The following is a 17851-nucleotide window of genomic DNA, read 5'->3' on the forward strand; positions in this document are numbered from 1 at the left end:
TCCAATGCATGAAAGTGAAAAGGCAAAGTGAAGTTGCTCAGTCATGTCCGACTCTTAGCGACCCCATGGACTGCAGCCCACCAGGCTCCACCGTCCATGGGATTTTCCAGGCAAGGGTACTGGAGTGGGGTGCCATTGCCTTCTCCACTACACACCTAAGTCCATGGTAATACCTCATACAAAGCTGAATTCAAAAAACCCTTGAAGATCAACATAATAAATACAGTATCATTTGCATTTCAGACAGCTTCAAAGAGTTTTTAAATGAAAACCTCATTTTAAAAATTTCATTATTTTTGGCTCTATTACTTTCTAAATCCTAAAAGGTTTTTTTTTTTTAATTTCTTATGTAAAACATTTACATTGTGTCTTTGTGTTTATTCTTATTTAAAGGATGGAATGGCCATATGCATGTTCATGCAAAACACCTTAACACGATTTATGAGGTAATGTATCTTTGTTTTTAAAACATGATTTCTATGCTTGCTTCTCTGTAACCACCCTCCGTGTTTTTTCAGTCTTCTAACTTTATTGAGGCTTTCAGTGGCTAAGTCAAAGATCTCTCTTGGTAAATGTCACATGGTACTTGAAAATACATGGGTTATTTTCAAATACTTTTGATACTGATTTTTAGCATCAGTCCACAGTGGTAAGAGAACAGACTTTGATTTTGATACCTTTAGACCATGAAATTTTTGCACCTTGTTTTATGTCCCTGGATATGTTCCAGGGCCTCCTAGTTTATAGTCTATGAGAACTTGAATAGAATTTGTATCCTCCTGTTGTGTGAAAATTGTATAAATCTTAATTATGTTGAATTGGTTCATGGTGCCTTTCAGGTCTACTGTATCCTTCTACTTTTTTGTATGTTCAGTCCATTAATTTTTGAGAGTTTGCTAGTGAAACTCCAACTAAAAATCTTTATCTATTAAAAAAATAATTGTAATATATAGTAGAACTGTATGTAACTTTGTTCTGTATTTTCCAAGTCTCCTATAAGTAAGTTATATTTTCATAATTTAAAAAACAAAAAAGGCAACAATTAAAAAAAACACAATTTCTAAAAAACCCCAAATAACTCTTAATTAGTCTATGCTTTGCGCTAGTTAAAAAACAGTCACTGATAGTCTATTCATATTTAGAATATATGAATTCAATATTCATATATTCTGGTTCATATTTATTCTAATGATGAACTATTTATTTTTGCCATCAAGGACAGTCATATTATTAGGTGTTAGTGAGGTACATACAAATATTTTAAAAATAAGAACCTTGAGAGGTAAAAAGAGTTTAAGACTTAGCTCTTTTCCTTAAAGAGTTTGTATTTAGTTATAACCTGGATATATTTAAGATAGCCATGTGAAAGTTAAATACTGATACTAGAGTAGAAAAGATGCATAAAGATAACCTAATATTCAAAATTAGTAGAATGTATAGTGAAGTGATCTACATCCACACGGAGAGAGAAAAAGAGAGGAGAGAGAGAAAGGAGAGAGAAAGCTTTTATGTATTTCTGAGAAAGATGGATTCACTTTGCACCTAGAAGAGGAAGAAAAGGGAAAAAATTTGGCTCCTGTCATTATGCATTTGGGGTTACAAACTATGACATGATTGGGGTGATTAGCTTTCTAGTTCCATATTCTGAATGTAAAAAAAGTTAAAATTCAGGGAAACTAAGGAAATTCATACTTGTTTAGCACACTTATTTATTGGACATGAATGTATTTTTGTTACTGTTTGTATGTGAGAGTCTAGAAAGAGTGATCTTCATTGTATTAGTTCCTATTCACCTACTTCTTACCACATTTGACCTTTTCTTAAGTAAATCTTAAAAGTTTTTTTCTTTAGGTAATCCTTTTTATTTGGAAGCAGTGTGTGTTAAGAAATGTGTAATTTCTTAAGACCTGTATCTTTTCATTTTGGTTAGACCTACAAAAAATTACATATTTTTGAAACATTTTAAATTCACCTTTTAATACACAGTTCTGCAAAATGGGTCTTTGCAAACATGAAAGGTGAAGAGTATTTTTACTTCAGAACCATTCTTTTATGTAGGATCAGTCTCTGGATCATTTCAATGAGGAATGAAAAGATTTTTGGTAGGAACCTTCCATACCACATTTCTTCCTTTTTGATACAGCCTTAATTTTCCCATCTATAATTTGATATCAACAAATTGCTGAAGGTTGGGATAGCTGTGGAAATTTCTTGAAATAGCCAACAGTGAAGTTTTCAGCTTCAGTTGACTCTTCCTTTCATAAACGATTTCTCTGTAACATCCAGTGCTGTTTGACAGGATTTTTACCCAGAGAGGAACTTCTTTCAAAATTGGAGTCAGTCCTCTCAAACCCTGTGGCAGCTTTATCAAATACGTTTTTTAATATTTAAAATCTTTTGTTATAATTCCAATCGTTTTCACAACATCTTCGCCAGGAATAGATTCCATCTCAAGAAACCACTCTCTTTGCTCATCCATGAGAAGCAACTCCTCATCTGTTAAAGTTTATCATGAGATTGCAGCAAAATCAGTCACATTTTCAAGCTCCACTTCTTGTTCTCTTGCTGTTTCCACCACATCTGCAGTTTCTTCCTCTAATAATGTCTTGAACTCCTCAAAGTCATCCAAGAGGTTTGGAATCAGCTTCTTCCAAACTCCTGTTAATGGTGATGTTTTGAGTTCTTCCCATTAATCACAGATGTTTTTAATAGTGTCACCTGGCTCCTCTGCCCATGGAATTTTGCAGGCAAGAGTACTGGCGTCGGTTGCCATGTCTTCCTCCAGGAGATCTCCCCAACCCAGGGATCGAACTCCAGTCTCCTGGGTCTCCTGCATCACAGGCAGATTCTTCATCTGCTGACCCATTGGGGAAGCCCCAAGAGCATCTTGAATGGTGAATCCTCTTCAGAAGGTTTTCAATTTACTTTGCCCAGATCCATCAGAAGAATCACTCTCTGTGGAAGCTAAAGACTAATGAATTGTATTTCTTAAATAATGAGACTTGAAAGTTAAAATTACTACTTGATCCACAGGCTGCAGAATGGATGTTGTACTAGCAGGCATGAAAAACAGCTTTTATTTCACTGTACACCTTCATCGGAGCTCTTGGGTGATCAGGTGCATTTCATTGTCAATGGGCAGTACTAGTTTGCAAGAAATCTGTTTTTTCTGAGTAGTAAATCAGCAGTGGACTTAAAATATTCAGTAAACCACGTTGTAAACCGATGTGCTCACCCAGCCTTTGTTGTTCTGTTTACATAACACTAAGTAGATTGAGAAATGCTGGGCTGGAAGAAGCACAAGCTGGAATCAAGATTGCCAGGAGAAATATCAATAACCTGAGATATGCAGACGACACCACCCTTATGGCAGAAAGTGAAGAGGAACTAAAAAGCCTCTTGATGAAAGTGAAAGAGGAGAGTGAAAAAGTTGGCTTAAAGCTCAACATTCAGAAAACGAAGATCATGGCATCTGGCCCCATCACTTTATGGGAAATAAATGGGGAAACAGTGGAAACAGTGTCAGACTTTATTTTGGGGGGCTCTAAAATCACTGCAGATGGTGACTGCAGCCATGAAACTAAAAGACGCTTACTCCTTGGAAGGAAAGTTATGACCAACCTAGATAGCATATTCAAAAGCAGACACATTACTTTGCCAACAAAGGTCTGTCTAGTCAAGGCTATGGTTTTTCCAGTGGTCATGTATGGATGTGAGAGTTGGATTGTGAAGAAAGCTGAGCACCGAAGAATTGATGGTTTTGAACTGTGGTGTTGGAGAAGACTCTTGAGAATCCCTTGGACTGCAAGGAGATCCAACCAGTTCATCCTAAAGGAGATCAGTCCTTGGTGTTCTTTGGAAGGAATGATGCTGAAGCTGAAACTCCAGTCCTTTGGCCACCTCATGCAAAGAGTTCACTGATTGGAAGAGACTCTGATGCTGGGAGGGATTGTGGGAAGGAGGAGAAGGGGACGACAGAGGATGAGATGGCTGGATGGTATCACTGACTCAATGGACGTGAGTTTGGGTGAACTCTGGGAGTTGGTGATGGACAGGGAGGCCTGGCGTGCTGCAGTTCATGGGGTCGCAAAGAGTTGAACATGACCGAGTGACTGAACTGAACTGAACTGAGCAGATTGAGCATAATTCTTAATAGCCCTAGGATTTTCAGAGTGGTAAATGAGCATTTAGTTTCAACTAGTAACAGGCTGCCCCTGAAACGAGAGTCAGCCTGCCCTTTGAAGCTTTGAAGCCAGGCATTGATGTCTCTCTAGCCGTGAATGTCCTAGATGGCATCTTCTTCTAATATAAGGTTGTTTTGTCTGCATCGTCACCTTCATGAATTATCTTAGATCTGCAGGATAACTTGCTGCAGCTGACATCTGATCTGCATCAGCACTTGCTGCTTCACCTAGCACATTTAGGCTATGGGGACGACTTCTTTCCTGAGTCCTCATAAACCAACCGCTGCTAGCTTCACACTTTTCTTCTATGTCTTCCACATCTCTCTCGGCCTTCATAGAACTGAAGAGAGTTAGGACTGCTCTGGATTAGGCTTTGACTTAAGGAAATGTGGGTAATTTGATCTAATATCTGGACCAATAAGACTTTCTTCCTGTTAGCAATAAAGTTGTTTTGCCTTCTTATCTTTCATGTGTTCACTGGAGGAGCACTTTTAATTTCCTTCAAGAACTTTTACTTTGCATTCACAACTTGGCTAACTGTTAGCCAAAGCCTAATCCAGCTCAATAAGTGAAAGTGAAAGTTGCTCAGTCGTGTCTGACTCTTTGGAACGCCAAGGACTGGATACAGTCCATGAATTCCTCCAGGCCAGAATACTGGAGAGGGTAGCCTTTTCCTTCTCCAGGAGATCTTCCCAACCAAGAGATTGAACCCAGGTTTCCCACATTGCTGGCAGATTCTTTACCAGCTGAGCCGCCAGGGAAGCCCAATAAAGTGAAGCACAAAAAAATGAGGTGTGCTTGCATTATACAGAAACAGCTGTTTATTTGGAAGAAAGTTAATATGCCTGAAGTTTAAAATAAATAATGATTTGGGGAGGTATGTTGATCAGTTTGGGGCTTCCCTGGTGGCTCAGAACGGTAAAGATGGCAATGCAGGAGACCCAGGTTCGATCCCTGGGTCAGGAAGGTCCCCTGAAGAAGGGAATGGCTACCCACTCCAGCATTCTTGCCTGGAGAATTCCATGGACAGAGGAAGCTGGCAAGCTGCAGTCCATGGCGTGGCACAGAATCGGACACAACTTAGCTACTAACACCTTCACTTTGATGTTTGCGTGGCATTTAGTGTGAATTGTTATAATTTCACTATTATACTATTTTGCTTCTCATGGTTTACAGGCTAATGATTCTACTGTACTTTGAGGTGTGCTTGTTTTTATAAACATAGATGACTAATTTTGTTTCTACTATATCTCAAGTTTTTAAAATATTTGTAGCTTACTATCAGAATTTAAAATATTAACATCTATTTTTCCTTCTTCCTTCAATATACAGACTTCCTTTAATAAGTGTTGCATTGGTTCAAGGTCGGGCGTTGGGTGGAGGAGCAGAAGTTACTACAGCGTGTGATTTCAGGTAGGGTAAAAATTGTATTACTCCTTGCCCAATATAATTAACATGTGAAATTTATTTCTTTGCCTGAATTATAGGTATTTAATATATTTTTAAATAGATGATGATGAGCAAATATTTTTTTCTGCCAGTCATATCATTAAAGTAGATAATTAGTCTAATATAACTCCATAATTACTTCATTGCTGTGCATTTCAAAAAGTTAAAATGATTTTGAAAAAAATCCATATTAACAAAGTCCCCGGGGAATGAAGCGAAGGAAATACATGAAACTTTAAGAGTCACAAGAATTATACAAGAAAAGAACCAAAAAAAAAAAAAACCCAAAGAAGTAAAGAGAATGGGGAAAGGGTCTGCTTGGGTCTTCCTCTTACTAATGACAAGAGGTTTTCTGAGACCCTGTCTCTACTGTGATTTGTAGAAACTTTGTGGGGATTTTGAGCTGATTAGAGAATTCATTTAGAGAAAATTATTTGGTATCAATTAACCCTTTAATCCTAGAATTCTTTTTAGTATTGGATAGCTGTACTTTTGGAGAAGGGAATGGCAGTCCACTCCAGTGTGCTTGCCTGGAGAATTCCATGGATGGAGAAGCCTGGTGGGCTACCGTTTGTGGGGTCGCAAAGAGTCGGACACGACTGAGTGACCAACACATGCAGCTGTACTTTATAGGAATGGTACAGTTTTTGTAAGGCTTTCTATGTTTTGGTTTCGTGTGTATAAACCATAAATGTTTTATAAACATTTGTGTGTACAAACATATATGTCAGTTTAATGACTTGCTACAAAATAGGAAGCTATGTAACCATCTTCTAGGTCAAGATTGAAATATTATCAGCATTCCTGAACTCCCTAAGTCATAACCCCTTCAGTTCCATCTGTAAGAAAGTATTACCCTGAATTTTATAATTACTTTCTCATTTTCCTTTATAGTTTTATAAGTTATAACCATTCTATAACCAGTATATTCTATTTATTTTCCTTTTGAACTAAATATAAATAGCATACTAATAGAAATACTATGAGGAAAGAGTCAGTTAGCTAATTCATGCAAAAGAGGTAACTTTTAAAAATTTGTGACTCAGGTTTCAGTTTATAAGTTGAAACATGTCACTTTGTATTCAAATAAATTGAGATTTTAAAATAGTTTGGGTATATAAAACAAATAAATTGAGATTTTAAAGTAGTTTGGGTATATAAAACAAATTACAAAGATCCTAGTCTCCTTGAAAACTGTGTTAAAGTTGCTTCAGTTGTGTCTGACTCTGTGACCCTGTGGACTGTAGCCTGCCAGGCTCCTCTCCATGGGATTTTCCAGGCAAGAATACTGAAGTGGATTGCTATGCTCTATTCCAGGGGATCTTCCTGACCCAGGGATTGAACCTGCGGCTCCTACATTACATGCAGATTCTTTACCTTTGAGCCACAGCCACCTGGGGAAGCCCCTTTCAAAACTCGTACTTGCTAATTGAGGAGCATTCTTGTATACAACAGAAACTGGCCATTTCACATGACAGTGCCCTCTGCTGTCATCATTGCAGATTGTATTCAGTTCAGTTCAGTCGCTCAGCCCCATGGCCTGCATGCAGCACGCCAGCCCTCCCTGTCCATCACCAACTCCCGGAGTTCACTCAAACTCATGTGCATTGAGTCGGTGATGCCATCCAACCATCTCATCCTCTGTTGTCCCCTTCTCCTCCTGCCTTCATTCTTTCCCAGCATCAGGGTCTTTTCCAAGGAGTCAGTTCTTTGCATCAGGTGGCCAAGGTATTGGAGTTTCAGCTTCAGCATCAGTCCTTCTCATGAATATTCAGGACTGATTTCCTTTAGGATTTACTGGTTTGATCTCCTTACAGTCCAAGGGACTCACAAGTGTCTTCTCCAACACCACAGGTCAAAAGCATTAATTCTTCAATGCTCAGCTTTCTTTATGGTCCAACTCTCACATTCATATATTACTACTGGGAAAACCATAGCTTTGACTATATGGCCCTAATTGCAGATTCTATCAGGAGGCTACATTTTCATTCTGTGAGGAGGAATCAGTTATATTGGCTTTATGGACAATATGAGACTAAATAGAAAATGTGTGTGAAAGGACTAAATGCTTTTCTCACTTTACCCTGAAATAAAGGTACTTGTGAAATATATCATTTAAGCATATATGATATATAAATATAAAGTATATATTTAGATATAATGTAATATATCTAAAGAATCCTAAGCTATATGTAAGTATACATTATTACACTTAAAAATCCTCTACATAAAAGTGAAAATTAAAACTTTATAGATGTACTCTGGACAAAATGTACCCTCTAACACAGAGTTGTGTGCTCATCTTTAAGCACTTATTAGACTTTTGCTTCATCTTTTATACTCATTCCTGATCTGTGTTTGGGTGGAGTTAGGGTTTAGGACAAAAGGCAAAATCACAGAAAAAATAATTAAGGATTACTTAGTCCTTAGTTAGTTAGTTAAGTTGCTCGGTCATGTCTGACTCTTTGTGACCCCGTAGACTGTAGGCTACCAGGCTCCTCCATCCATGGGATTCTCCAGGCAAGAATACTGGAGTGGGTTGCCATTTCCTTCTCCAGGGGATCTTCCCGACCCAGGGATTGAACCCAGGTTTCCCGCATTGCAGGCAGACGCTTTACCCTCTGAGCCACCAGGGAAGCCCTGAAAGTGAAAGAGGAGAGTGAAAAAGTTGGCCTGATGCTTAATATTCAGAAAACTAAGATCATGGCATCCAGTCCCATCACTTTATGGGAAATAGATGGGGAAACAGTGGAAACAGTGTCAGACTTTATTTTTGGGCTCCAGAATCACTGCAGATGGTGACTGCAGCCATGAAATTAAAAGACACTTACTCCTTGGAAGAAAAGTTATGACCAACCTAGATAGCATATTCAAAAGCAGAGACATTACTTTGCCAACAAAGGTCCGTCTAGTCAAGGCTATGGTTTTTCCAGTGGTCATGTATGGATATGAGAGTTGGACTATGAAGAAAGCTGATCACTGAAGAATTGATGGTTTTGAACTGTGGTGTTGGAGAAGACTCTTGAGAGTCCCTTGGACTGCAAGGAGATCCAACCAGTCCATTCTAAAGGAGATCAGCCCTGGGTATTCTTTGGAAGGACTGATGCTGAAGCTGAAACTCCAGTACTTTGGCCACCTCATGCGAAGAGTTGACTCATTGGAAAAGACCCTGATGCTGGGAGGGATTGGGGGCAGGAGGAGAAGGGGACGACAGAGGATGAGATGGCTGGATGCCGTCACCGACTGGATGGACGTGAATCTGAGTGAACTCCGGGAGTTGGTGATGGACAGGGAGGCCTGGCGTGCTGCAATTCAAGGGGTCGCAGAGTCAGACATGACTGAGTGACTGAACTGAACTGAACTGACTGATGCTAGCTTGGCACTGCCATTCAAGAAAGTTGTGTCTTGGTTTGTCGTTTAGTATTTTTAGTAATGCAGTTTTACTACATTTTATAAAATTCTTGGTTCACAATTTACAAGACGTTTTAAAAACATAGAAACTGGTCCTTCACAATAGAAGTGTGAAAAACTCTCCTAGACTATTCAGCTCTTTTAAATGTCCACACTCAATATAAGAGTTCTTAAAGATAAAGGCTAATAGAGAGGCTTGTATAACTGAAGTACATTACTAACCACTAGTTACAAGATAGTGATAAACCAGTATAAATTACTCTAGCTGATCTTCCACCTAACTTCACCATTGCTCTGTTGGTTATTTTCTATAACAAACTGGAAACTATTTCAGGAGATGAGAAATACTTTTTTTGAGAAATATTTTTAATATGAATATTCCTAATAAGTGAGCTTATACAGCATTCCAGGATTACCCCACTCCCTGCCCTGAAACCCTTTAAGCACTAGCTGATAATACATGTCATGAATTAATATGTCAGAAACACTCAGGTCTACATAACATATATAGACTCTCATACTGAATTACCTTCAGTTGAGTCATCATTTTCATGTAAAACTTGCTTAGAGAAAATGGCTTGTAAAAAACATTCTCTAAAGCTGGTAACTTAAAAATTGTCATTCCACAGTGTTCAAAACCTAGTCACTCAAACATCATGTTTCTCTTCAGTGACAAAATTGATGAGGAAATGAAAAGCTAGAACTGTGATAAAATAATCTGATTCTAACTTTTAAATTTGTCTTGATTAAATGAAGCACAAATTAAGGAATATGTATTTGAATATTACTTTTCTATTGCAGCAATAACAAATCACCACACATTTAGTGGCTTATAACAGTAGCTGTTTATCTCACAGATATATAGGTTGGAAGTCTGGCTGGGCTGAACTGGGTTCTCTAAACCTGGTCACGAAAGGCACAAGTCAGTAGGTTGACCGGACTGAGCTCTAGGGACTCAGGGGAGCGTGCAGTTCCAGGCTCATCCTGGTTACAGCTGGTAGAGTCCAGTCCCATGCACTTGTAAGGCTGAGGTCTCTGTTTTTCTGTCAGCATGCCAGCCAGGGGCCAGTCTTCGCTCTTAGAGGATGCCTGTATTCCTTCTCTTGTTTTCCATGTGACCCCCTTCAGCAGTGGTGGGTTAAGTTCCTTTCATACTTTAAATCTTTCTCACTTTTCCCTCTGCTTCATCTCTCTGACTCCAACTGGGGAAAGTTTTCTGCTTTTAAGAGCTCACTGGTTAGAATGAGCCCACTCAGATAATCTGGGATCATGCCTCTATTTTGAGAGAGAGAGAGATACACACACACACGCACACACACACACACACACATATAATCTTAATTAGATCGGCACAGTCCCTTTTATCATGTAAAGTAACATATGCACAGCTTCCTGGGATTAGGGCCTGGACATCTTTGTGGGACTGTTCTACCTCCATCACAAGGGCTTGTCATAGAGAATATAGTTGCCAGTTTTGGTTTTTTTTTTTTTTTTTTTGCTAGCTTTTATATTCCTATTTGATCACCAATTAAAATTGGTAACTTTGTTACTCTTAAGTTACCGTTGTGAACTGCATCTTTTTAAACTTGTTTAGATACAGGAAATTGATAAAGGTTCATTGATCCAAAAATTACTTAATGTGTTATTATCTTATAGTTTCTTAGGTTGGTTTCAAGCTCAAGATTCTAGAGTGTGCATTAGGAGGTACTTAGAACACTCATTCCTTGATTCCCCTTGTCTTATGCCCTATCATTCAACAAAAGGAAGGGGGTGGGAGAGGGAAGGCGAAAGGAAGGAAAATCTCTCAGAAATATCCTAGAAAATAGGAAATTGCAAACTCAGACTGCTTGAGGTTTCAGCGTCAACTTTTGGCAGTCAGAAACATGTCATCCGTTTAATTGTCTGTTACTCAGTTTTTGCTACTTAATTTGGTATAAGAGAGAAATTGGAATTGTGCTTTTGGTTTGAAATTACGGTCAGCCCTCTATATCTGTGGGTTCCAAATTCAAGATTTCAACCAAGGATTGAAAATATTCTGGAAAAAAATTCGAGAAAATTTCAAAAAGCAAAACTTGAATTTGCCATGTGCTTGCAACTACTGATGTTCCTTTTACACTGAATTAGGTATAAGTAATCTAGAGATATTTAAACTATATGGGAGGATGTGTACAGGTTATATAAAAATACTATACCATTTTATATAAGGAAATTGAGCATCTGAGGATTTTGATATCTGTGAGGGATCCTGGAACCAGTCATGGAATGGACAAAGACTCCCTGTACCATATTATAATGGAACTTCACCAATTTTTAACATTTTGCTGTTCCTTTTTTCACCTCTTTTGTGTATGTGTATAGTATGTTTTATATATATATACACACACACATATATATGTAATTTTTTATGAGAAATTTGAGAGTAAGTTACAAACATCTTACCCTTTTACTCCTTTATACACCCAAACACACACATAAATATATATTCTTTTTTTTAAGAACTAGTTGTTCAGTTGTGTCTGAGTCTTTGCGACCCCATGGACTGCAGCATGCCAGGCTTCCCTGTCCACCACCAACTCCCGGAGTTCACTCAGACTCATGTCCATTGAGTTAGTGATGCCATTCAATCGTCTCATCCTCTGTCATCCCCTTCTCCTCCTGCCTTCAATCTTTCGCAGCATCAGGGTCTTTTCCAATGAGTCAGCTCTTCACATCAGGTGGCCAAAGGATTGGAGCTTCAGCTCCAGCATCAGTCCTTCCAATGAATAGTCAGGGCTGATTTCCTTTAGGACTGACTGGTTGTCTCCTTGCAGTCCAAAGGACTCTCAAGAGTCTTCTCCAACACCACAGTTTAAAAGCATCAATTCTTCAGCGCTCAGCCTTTTTTATGGTCCAACTCTCACATCCATACATGACTACTGGAAAAACCAAAGGTTTGACCAGATGGACCTTTGTCAGCAAAAAGTCCGTATAGTAACTTACTATACTCTAATGAAGAACTAGAGTGTTCTTTATATAACCACAGCACACAGTTGTCAAATGCAAGAAATTTAACATTGATGCCCTACTTTTATCTAATACACTATCCGTATTCTAATTGTGTCAGTTTGGCAATGACGTCCTTATAGCACTCCTGGACATTTTTCCTCTACTGCAGGATCATGTACTGCACTTAGTCGTCAGAACTCTTCATGTTCAGAACTGAGATAATGTTTTTTAAGCCACTAAGTTTGTGTGATAACATCAATAGAAAGTAATGCAGATAATGATACTTCAAAAATGTTTATTGTGCTTTCTAATTGTAAAAGGATATTGTGTGCATTCCGTCAGTTTGGAGGTACTAAAATATCCCCTTTTAGCTGTTTCTAATTTTCCTCTATCATGATTAATGCTGTGATAACTGCCTTATATGCAAGGCTTTGTCATTTTGGAGTATTTCCTTTGATTTATTCTATAAATCCTAACACTTACTAAGTACTTCAGGTACTTAGTCAAAGAATGTGAACATGTTTAAGAGTTTTGATATATAGTGCCAAGTTACCCTCCAGGAAAGATTCTGCTAGTTTGTGACCGCATATGTAGTCGTGACCGAGTGGTTAAGGCAATGGACTAGAAATCCACTGGGGTCTCCCCGCGCAGGTTCGAATCTTGCCGACTACGCATTGGACTTCCCTGGTGGCTCAGATGGTAAAGCGTCTCCCTACAATGCAGGAGACCTGGGTTTGATCCCTTGATTGGGAAGATTCCCTGGAGAAGGAAATGGCAACCCGCTCCAGTACTCTTGCCTGGAAAATCCCATGGACGGAGGAGCTTGGTGCAGGCTACTGTCCATGGAGTCGTAAAGAGTCAGGCACGACTGAGCGACTTCAAAAAAAAAAAAAAACTCAAATGCTACGACCAGCAGTATGAGTGTCTATTTGAGAGCATCCTTTTTTACAGTAAGTGTTATTCTTTTAACTTTGACAATCAAAAATTAAATTTTATTTTGTGTTTTTTAAGGTTTTGGTGAGGCATACATTTTCGTATGTTCATTGATGTGTATCTGTGTGAATTGTCTGCGTTTTCTTTTTGTTTTTCTTTGGAGTGTTTTAAGATTTTGCTGTTTATACACTGGATGAAAAACACATTTTTATTCCATCATCTCCCTAGGGGAATAAAATTCTCAATTATGCAATTTAGAGCCTGCTATTTAATTTGTTTTCAATCTTGAACATTGATTTCGTGAATATAAATAACTCTCAGCCAAAGGTATTAGCATTTCCAGCTGCTACCTATTAGATCAAAGTATATTACAAAGAAAGGGAGCTGTAAACAGGCTTGTCCCAAGGGAGCTCCTATACATAGCCCTTTTCTTAAAGTACTAACCTAATAAGTCAAACATGAAATACAACATAATATTCATACTTGCACAAATGTGCACACAAACACGCATAAACACTCGAACCAACACATCCCAGAGTCATTAAAAAGCAAGTCCCATTTTTGCTGTGGCAGTGCCTGTACTCTGAATATGAGATGTCCACCTCAGGAAGCAGTCACATTTCCTGTGCATGCTGCTTTTTCTGTAGTTATCACTGTGTTATGTGGAAAGTCTTACTTCAGAGCCTGTGATATCAAGAATATCCCCTTCTCTGAGCATGCTAGGATTACAACTGAATATTAAAATCAGACTTTATATTCCCCCAACATTCTCCTGTTTGTTTCTCTCCCACTGTACCACCACCATCATACACAAATGCACACACACATGCACAAATAGAAAAAAACTTCATTCAACCACATGCTTTCTTAATCAAGCAGTCTCTTTACATAAAGTACATGGAGCCTGATGAGACCAATCAGCCAAGAGAAGGAAATCAGAAAGGTGAGATAAGGGGAGGATCTTTGAGATCTTTCCATTTTCTATAATTTGTCTTGTGATGTGATGGCAGGTAGACAACAGGAGGAAGAAAATGCCAGGAAGGTACACGCACAAACAAATAAGTGTCTGTGTTCAAGGCATGATTCTAAAAAGTACTGTTTGTGATCAAAGATGTTGCTGCTTATGTACCATATTTCCCCATGTCACTACGGTTTGCTTTGTTGTATTTGGTTTGTTCTTAATGTCATGTAAACGACCAGCAATTTCTGACCCTAAAAGTTTATTTAAATCAATGATTCCAGACTTTAAATTTATGACATCATGTGATTTAATTTTATAACAGGACTGCTGTCTTTAAAATTTTAAATATTTACGCTTTTATTATATTGCACAATATTCCTTAAGTTAGTCTTAGGTATATGTCTGTTTTTTAAAAAAAAATCAACTTGGAGTCTTCCACTTCAGCCGTATCTATACGGAACACAGTATTATTTCTACCTTTATTTGGAAATTGAGAATTGTATATATTTTGCAGTCTCCATTAACAGATATTGAGGAAAGGTAGTGTATCATTATTTGCTGGGCTTCCAGTGCAAGTATAGCTCTTTTACATTTCAATACTTTGGGGATTGAATGACTTTAGTCCAGGAAAAAACTTTATAATGCCATTCTAGCAGAAACACTGCTATTATTTGTAGTGACTTACCTATTAAGGCAACCAACTTGATAATAATGAAAGATAGTACACAGAGAGTGTAATATGTGTATGGTGAGGCTATAAAATACATAGTTTTTATATACCAAATAAAAGTATAAATAATACTGTGTTCTATAGATGTGGCAGAGGCAGAAAATTTCACACTTTTTTTTTGATGTGGACCATTTTTAAAGTCTTTATTGAATTGGTTACAATATTGCTTTTTTTAATATTTTGATTTCTTGGCCAGGAGGCATGTTAGAATCTTAGCTCCCTAATCAGGGATCAGAGCCACATACCCTGCACTGAAAGGTGAAGTCTTAACCACTGAACTGCCAGGGAAGTCCCACACTGATTTTTTTTTTTAATATATATAAGCAAGTTCCTCTGGGATTAACAGAATTGTGGCATATATATGTCCTAAGTAACTTTCATATATTAACTCATTTATTGTAGTACTCATAGAAATTCTAAGGCATAAATACTATCTTTATATCTATTTGCTGGACAAGCATACAGAGGCCCAGGGATGTTAAATAATCTACCCTTCCTCATCCTCCTTTATACCATTGAGTCTTTGGTCTCTTTTGTGTTTTACAAGGTGTGAAATGCAGCTGGTCTAGTGGTCAGGCCTGGTAGTCTGGCTTAAGCTATACTCTTCCCCAGTGCAATTATCTATGTGTTTCTCGTTTCTTTGCCATGGAGTTCGTGAAAAGTACCTTTCTTTAATAATAAATATTTTTAACACTTTTAAAAAATAACTTCTACTAAAAAGTTTCCTATTTTAGTACAATTTGGTAATTGTTTTTCTTGAATACCTTTGTTCAAAGTCCTGAAACTTATAGCTAAACTCATCAGAAATTAGTAGCAAAATGAACAGTCCTTTCAGGTATCCACATTGACTTTGCAACACCTGTCAAAAGATACTCTTCCAAGTTATGGTTAGTTTTTCCTGATATAGCCATACCACAACACCAGGTATATCCAATTTAGGTTAATTTCCTCATCACCCCTCTCAGTGGGTGTCACAGGAAATTTTCAGCCTTGCCAATGATAGTGATACTAACAGTCAGAGGATACTTACAATTCTTTTACTTGTCAAAATAAGAGAGTTAATGTGGTTTAATGAGTCTGCTATAGGGCTTCAGAATCTTAAGGTTTGGGTCTTCCAGTTTTCTACATAGATTAATAGATTATCACTTGCAATAAACTACATGATAGGTGGTACCAGGTAACTGCATCTAAACTAGCAGGAATCAGTAGATAATCTTATAAGGGCTGTTAGGAAGAAGTTTCTAATTTTGGATATATCCTGTTGATATGACATTTTCTTCATAAATTCTGATTATCACCATTGAAAATTTTATATTTAACCTTGAACTTTTAGATTAATAAAGAGTCTTGTGAAAGGTTATCATCTAAATGTCCCATATTTCTCTCATTGTTAAACTACTTTGTGTTCTTTTGGCACTAATAAAATTTTTGGTCTTATTTACTAATGTAATATGCACTTCAGTTCACAAGTACACCCTAGGCATGACATATAAAGAATAGATGTCAGAGTTTGATGGCAACAGGTGCTTATACAAGGACAGCCTCCGGATTTGTTAGTGTCCTTTACAAGTGATACCTCACCTTATAAAACATGGCAAAAGGAAAACAACCACACATGGTATAAAGATGATAATAAATGTTATTCTTTAGAAGCAATTCCAAATATATATATGCTTTATACATAATAACTTTTGTTGTCATAAGTTTACCTGCATTAGCCCAACATCTAGGACTTTAACCAGCTTTTATGTTCAGATGATTTTAAGTGAATTTTTTCCTGACATAGTCCTTCTTTGTATTGTAGACATAGCTCTGAGCCATCAGTGTCAGTTCCAGGGTATAATTAGGAACTGTGACAATTTTATCTGTGAAAAGCTTTATAGGATTTTCAATAGTAATAATATTATTTCCAACTCTATTAGACATTACTGTAATTTCTACTTTCTTTTGACCTTGATTTCTGTTTAAGGAAGCTGTTCTTCCCTCACAATTTGGGGCTAGTTCAGATTCTCAAGACACTTGGTTCCTTCTTCCCTCCCATTTGAAAATTATTTATTGAAAACTACTACTTTCATGGCTGTTTGCTTCTAAAAGCTGTGGTCCATATTTGAGACAGATTTTCCCTCGTAGGAATTCACAGCTGCAAGGAGAATGTCCTCTTTACCAGTGGGTTAGTAAATAGGCTTTTGTGAGAATTCTCTATTGGAATATTTCTCTTGATTAAAGGGTCAAAGACTGAGAGTCTGTTGTTCTTGGTGCTAAAAGCACCAACCACCTGCAGCTGGGCATTGAACACTTGGGAAATGCAGAACTTAGTCTTCATTTTTGTAATGAGTAGCTTGAAAGTAGTAATTTTTCTTAAAAAATTAAAATTCAGACATGACCTTTAGACCAAATTATATTTTAATAGTGAATGCATTGGGGCATGCAGTCAAAATACTGATAGGCTGCATTCCCCAAACACTGTGGCTTTATGCAGCCTATTAATAACAGCATACACATATTTAACTGGTAAATATGATTGCCATGCCTACTAGTCTTTGTTTATTCCCTTTTATTGTTCCACTTGATTAATCACCCTGTACATAAAAGTCCCAGTATTTGGGGAAAATGAATCCCTGCTGTAGGAAATCATCCCTCTCAAGTCCAACCGAAGCCGCTGTCAACTTTCTTCCTGGCATCCCCGCTTCCACTCTCCTCTAGCTACCTATTGTATGTAGTGGGAGGTTGAGAGGTTAACTTACTTGGATTTAAAATTCTGTCCCTGCTATAGCTGCATGGCCTTGGGTACGCTATTTATTTAATCTGTTGCCTCTGTCTCCGTCTGCAAAATGAGGATATTACTCTACCTCCAGGGTCGTTCTGAGGATTAGTTAACATAAAGTTCCTTAAATAGTTGGTGTGCTGTTAAATGCTAAATAGGCAACTCTTACAAAATAAATCAGGTATTACTCCTTTGGACAGCCTCCTCCTAGAGCCTCACACTTAAAAAATAAAATCTGACCTCCTATCCAAGTGCCTATAAGCTCACTCTGATCTCATTCCCCATTTCTGTTGGCTCTCTTCCTGCTACATAAGCCTGGTCCCCAGATACTAAGCAGTTCTGCTTCAAGGCCTTTGCACTTGTAATTCCCTCTTCCTGGAATTCCCTTCCAGAATTTTGCATTGCTCACTCACTTGGGTAGTTGCTCACAAATT

General features: G+C 37.8%; 1 protein-coding gene and 1 non-coding gene across 4 annotated transcripts in view; both read left to right on the forward strand.

The window, feature by feature from the left end:
* ECHDC1 (ethylmalonyl-CoA decarboxylase 1) overlaps positions 1 to 17851 on the forward strand; it is a 54934-nt gene that overhangs the window by 35273 nt on the left and 1810 nt on the right. For all 3 annotated transcript variants that reach the window (XM_052645831.1, XM_052645830.1, XM_052645832.1), the window contains 2 exons: positions 394 to 446; positions 5517 to 5597. In XM_052645831.1, coding sequence (XP_052501791.1) covers positions 394 to 446; positions 5517 to 5597 — 134 coding nt within the window. The remainder of the gene's footprint in view (positions 1 to 393; positions 447 to 5516; positions 5598 to 17851) is intronic.
* Positions 12620 to 12701, forward strand: TRNAS-AGA (transfer RNA serine (anticodon AGA)). The gene has a single exon. It is a non-coding gene; the product is annotated as a tRNA-Ser (tRNA).

The sequence above is a fragment of the Budorcas taxicolor genome, chromosome 9, assembly GCF_023091745.1.
Source record: "Budorcas taxicolor isolate Tak-1 chromosome 9, Takin1.1, whole genome shotgun sequence".
Taxonomy (NCBI): Eukaryota; Metazoa; Chordata; class Mammalia; order Artiodactyla; family Bovidae; genus Budorcas; species Budorcas taxicolor.